Source organism: Colobus angolensis, unplaced genomic scaffold, assembly GCF_000951035.1.
Source record: "Colobus angolensis palliatus isolate OR3802 unplaced genomic scaffold, Cang.pa_1.0 Scaffold216, whole genome shotgun sequence".
NCBI classification, from domain to species: domain Eukaryota; kingdom Metazoa; phylum Chordata; class Mammalia; order Primates; family Cercopithecidae; genus Colobus; species Colobus angolensis.
The window spans coordinates 779,485-783,459 of record NW_012115333.1 but is presented as its reverse complement, the minus strand read 5'-3'; the positions used below and the strand labels follow the sequence as shown (position 1 = coordinate 783,459).

Below are 3,975 nucleotides of genomic sequence, written 5' to 3'. Positions count from 1 at the left end.
CCACCCACCCCAACCCCAAGCAAAGGGCATCTGCCTGTGGGTTCCCACCTCTCCTCAGAGAAGAGGATCCTAGCAGAGTGCCCACATGGTGTAGTCAGGTACCAGGGAGCACAATGCCAGACAGTCTATCAGGCCAGGAGATGGGCAGCCAACTTCAGATCAAAGACAGAGAGAGGCTTAGTGTAAAAACCAATGTCATTTCAGCAGGAAAGTAGAGGGCAGGTGGTGAGAGGGGCTCCTACTGGCGCACCTTCCCCGGGACGTAGTTCCTGTCAATTGCCTCCTCCTGCAGGAACATGTGTAGGCAGCGTTCATTCTGAGCCAGTGGGTGCCCAGCAATTCTATAAAGAAACCAGGATGGTTATCAGTAGTATTCAGAATCAGAGAGAATTAGCAGAGGGATGGAGATGTGGACAGGGGAGGAAGGGCAAGGTCAGCCCTAAGGTTCAAGCCAGTAGAGGACAGCAGTAGGGTACCACCTCAACCCTAATATTGTAGAGGGGATGGGGAATAGAGGGGCAAGACAGGGAAATCCCTAGATACAACCAACATACTGTGCTTTCTCAGGCTCTGACATACAGGATCAGAATCCTACTCAAAGGAATGGAGTTTTACTGTCCAGTCAGCCCACCACATAATTGGCACCACATCATGGTACCCATTATAAAAGGTGAGCTGGGTGCGGTGGCTCATGCCTGTAATCCCAACACTTTGGGAGGCCAAGGTGGGTGGATCACTTAAAGTCAGGAGTTCGAGACCAGTCTGGCCGATATGGTGAAACCCCATCCCTCCTAAAAATATGAAAATTAGTCGGGCATGGTGGCCGGTGCTTGTAATCCCTGCTACTCAGAGGCTGAGGCAGGAGAATCGCTTGAACCCAGGAGGCAGAGGTTGCAGTGAGCCGGGATCACACCACTGTACTCCAGCCTAGGTGACAGAGTGAGACCCTGTCTCAAATAAATAAATAAGTAAATAAACAAAAATAAAAGGTGAGGTAAACAAAACATAAAGAAAGACTAAGATGGTAAAAGTAGCAAGTGGAGCCCCCAGGAACTTGGCTTACTTGTTAATAAACTGCTCGAGGCCCTGCCTCCTTTCTTCGATGAAAGACTCTTCAAAGATCCCTTCATCTCCTCGGAAAGGGAGCTGCCGCTTCAAGGCTTTCCCAGGCAGTGGTGGTACTACAATCTGCAGGCACACACAAAATTCCAGCCACATGGGAGAGAGACAGAGTGGGAATGAGATGGTAAAGCACTATGTACCTCATTTCTTATTAGGCATAGGGTCTATCCTGTCCCACAGCCAGCAACTTGCAAGAACTAAGACCATAAGAACAGTCAGGATGGCTCAGGTCAAAAATTAATCCATTTCTATGGGAGGACAGGTTTACCACCTCAAAAGAAGGAAATAAACTCCAAATAATCCTCACTTTCCTTAACAAGCCACTACCATTCAAGAATTTAGCTAGGATTTCCCTGACACTAGACTTTCCATTTTTAGCACCTACAGGAATTAAGTTGTACAACTTTACTAGCGACTAAGTGAAGTAATACTTTAAAAAAAAAAAAAAAAAAAAACTTATCCTGAACTTACCACTTTCTTTCTTTCTTATTCTATTTTTTTTTTTTTTTTTTGAGACAGAGTCTTGCTCTGTCACCCAGGCTGGAGTGCAAGGGCACGATCTTGGCTCACTGCAACCTCTGACTCCTAGGTTCAACCAATTCCCATGCCTTAGCTTCCCAAGTAGCTGGGATTACAGGCATCCACTACCACGCCTGGCTAAATTTTTGTATTTTCTGTAGAGACAGGGTTTCACCATGTTGGCCAGGCTGGTCTTGAACTCCTGACCTCAGGTGATCCGCCCGCCTCCGCCTCCCAAAGTGCTGGGATTACAGGCATGAGCCACAGCGCCCAGCCAGAACTTACCACTTTCAAGTTTCAAAAGGTTATCCCCCCGATCTAAAATACTGAGATTTGATGGATAAGAATGTGGATCTTCATTCCCTTCAAGACTTTATAGACTGTGGTTGTATGCCCCCTCAGCCTATGTAGATCTCCTCCTCCAAAGATGCCACACAGAGAACAAGGTCATACCTTGCTATCTCGCTCCAGCTCATTTTTCAGCCACTCAAAGTCACTGTAGCGCCGCCGTACGCAGGACTCCTTCAGCTTGAAGATAGGTAGGTTTGTCTACATAGAAGGAAAAATGAAAGAAGAAAGATGGAAAGTAATGTTCAGCCACCTGTCTGAGTAACTTGGACAGGTCCCAGTGAAGAAATAGCTTCTATGGATCATGCTCCTATAACCTTTCAAATCACCACCAGGTAAAGACCAACCCTTACCACATCCAGCCTTGTCACAGCTGATGATCAGAAGTCCCTTGCTGCTTAGAATTTATCCTACACGCAGACTTGCAGTAGTATGTAAATATGTACGTATGAGTTTTGACCAGGCTTGGTGGCTCACCCCTATAATCCCAGCACTTTCGGAGGCCGAGGCGGGCAGATCACTTGAGGTCAAGAGTTCAAGACCAGCCTGGCCAACACGGTGAAACCCCGTCTCTACTAAAAACACAAAAATTAGCCAGGCATGGTGGCACACACTTGTAATCTCAGCAACTTGTGATGCTGAGGCAGAAGGATCACTTGAACCCGGGAAGCAGAGGTTGCAGTGAGCCGAGATCACACCACTGTACTCCAGCCTGGGAGACAGGGTGAGATTCTGTCTAAAAAAAAAAAAAAAAAGAGTTTCATTGCATTTATTATTTATAATAATAATAAATGTCTACGAATAGACAATAGGTTACAATGAATTATGGTATACCTGTATAGCAGAATATTAAATAACTATGAAAAGAATGTGAAAGCCAGGTGCAGTAGCTCACACCTATAATCCCAGCACTTCAGGAGGCCGAGGCAGGAGGATCACCTGAGCCCACGAGTTTTGAGACTAGCCTGGAAAACCATAGCAAGATTCCATCTCTACAAAAAGTAAAAAAGCCAGGTGTAGTGGCAGTGCTCACCTGTGGTCCCAGCTACTCAGGGGGATCACCTGAGCCCAGGAGGTCAAGGCTATGGTGAACTGTGATCATGCTACTGTAATCTGGCACAGAGACTCTGTCTCTCGAAATAAAAATGAAAGATCTCCATGTGCCAGTATGGAAAGATATTAAGTAGTAAAATAAAGGTATAGAACAGTATATATATATATAGCTTGCCTCTATTTGTGTTTTAAAAAGGGATATATATGTATATATTTACACTGATGAATAAAGTATTCATGAAAAGATACTGGTAATGGTGATTGACTTTCGAGAGTAAGAGAAGACAACTGGAATGGGTGGAATAGGCACGTTTTTCATTGTACAATTTGAATTTATCATGTGTACATATTACAATTTCCTTTAAAAAGTGATTTTAAATTCCCTGTAAAGAGAAAAACACATCCAAGGTATGCCTACCTCTGCTCTTCCTGTCCAAATCCTCTCCATTCTACCACTGCTTACTCAACTCTCACTTCATACAAAAAAATTTCCTGACAACACCAACTGGATTTATTGGTTTACCTCCTCTCTGAACTCCTCTGACATTCATACTTTAGCATTGCCTGATATACTATTGTTTTATGCATCATGTTTGCCTTGTCTAACTAACTAATCTCATTAAGATCAGAAACTATGACTACTTCTGCATCTTCTAAAATGCAGAATATGCAAGTTACTCAATAAATGCTCAATTAGTTAATAGAGACTCTATGTGTCTGTTTATCCTCTCCTCATCTAGAAAATGCAGAAGAAATCGCCATTACAAAAGTTGGCTTACTTGGCCGGGCGCGGTGGCTCAAACCTGTAATCCCAGCACTTTGGGAGGCCGAGGCGGGTGGATCACGAGGTCAGGAGATCAAGACCATCCTGGCTAACATGGTGAAACCCCGTCTCTACTAAAAATACAAAAAACTAGCCGGGCGTGGTGGTGG

The 3,975-nt window shown here is 44.6% G+C and overlaps 1 protein-coding gene across 8 annotated transcripts in view; it reads right to left on the bottom strand.

The window, feature by feature from the left end:
* The window catches only part of SNX12 (sorting nexin 12), a 17,511-nt gene that overhangs the window by 4,486 nt on the left and 9,050 nt on the right, over positions 1-3,975 (bottom strand). For 4 of the 8 annotated variants that reach the window (XM_011943118.1, XM_011943117.1, XM_011943119.1 and 1 more), the window contains 3 exons: positions 2,095-2,190; positions 1,064-1,188; positions 1-341 (listed from right to left, as the gene is read on the bottom strand). In XM_011943118.1, coding sequence (XP_011798508.1) covers positions 239-341; positions 1,064-1,188; positions 2,095-2,190 — 324 coding nt within the window. In that variant the 3' untranslated portion in view covers positions 1-238. The remainder of the gene's footprint in view (positions 342-1,063; positions 1,189-2,094; positions 2,191-3,975) is intronic. The other 4 variants (XM_011943116.1, XM_011943122.1, XM_011943123.1 and 1 more) reach the window with 4 other exon arrangements.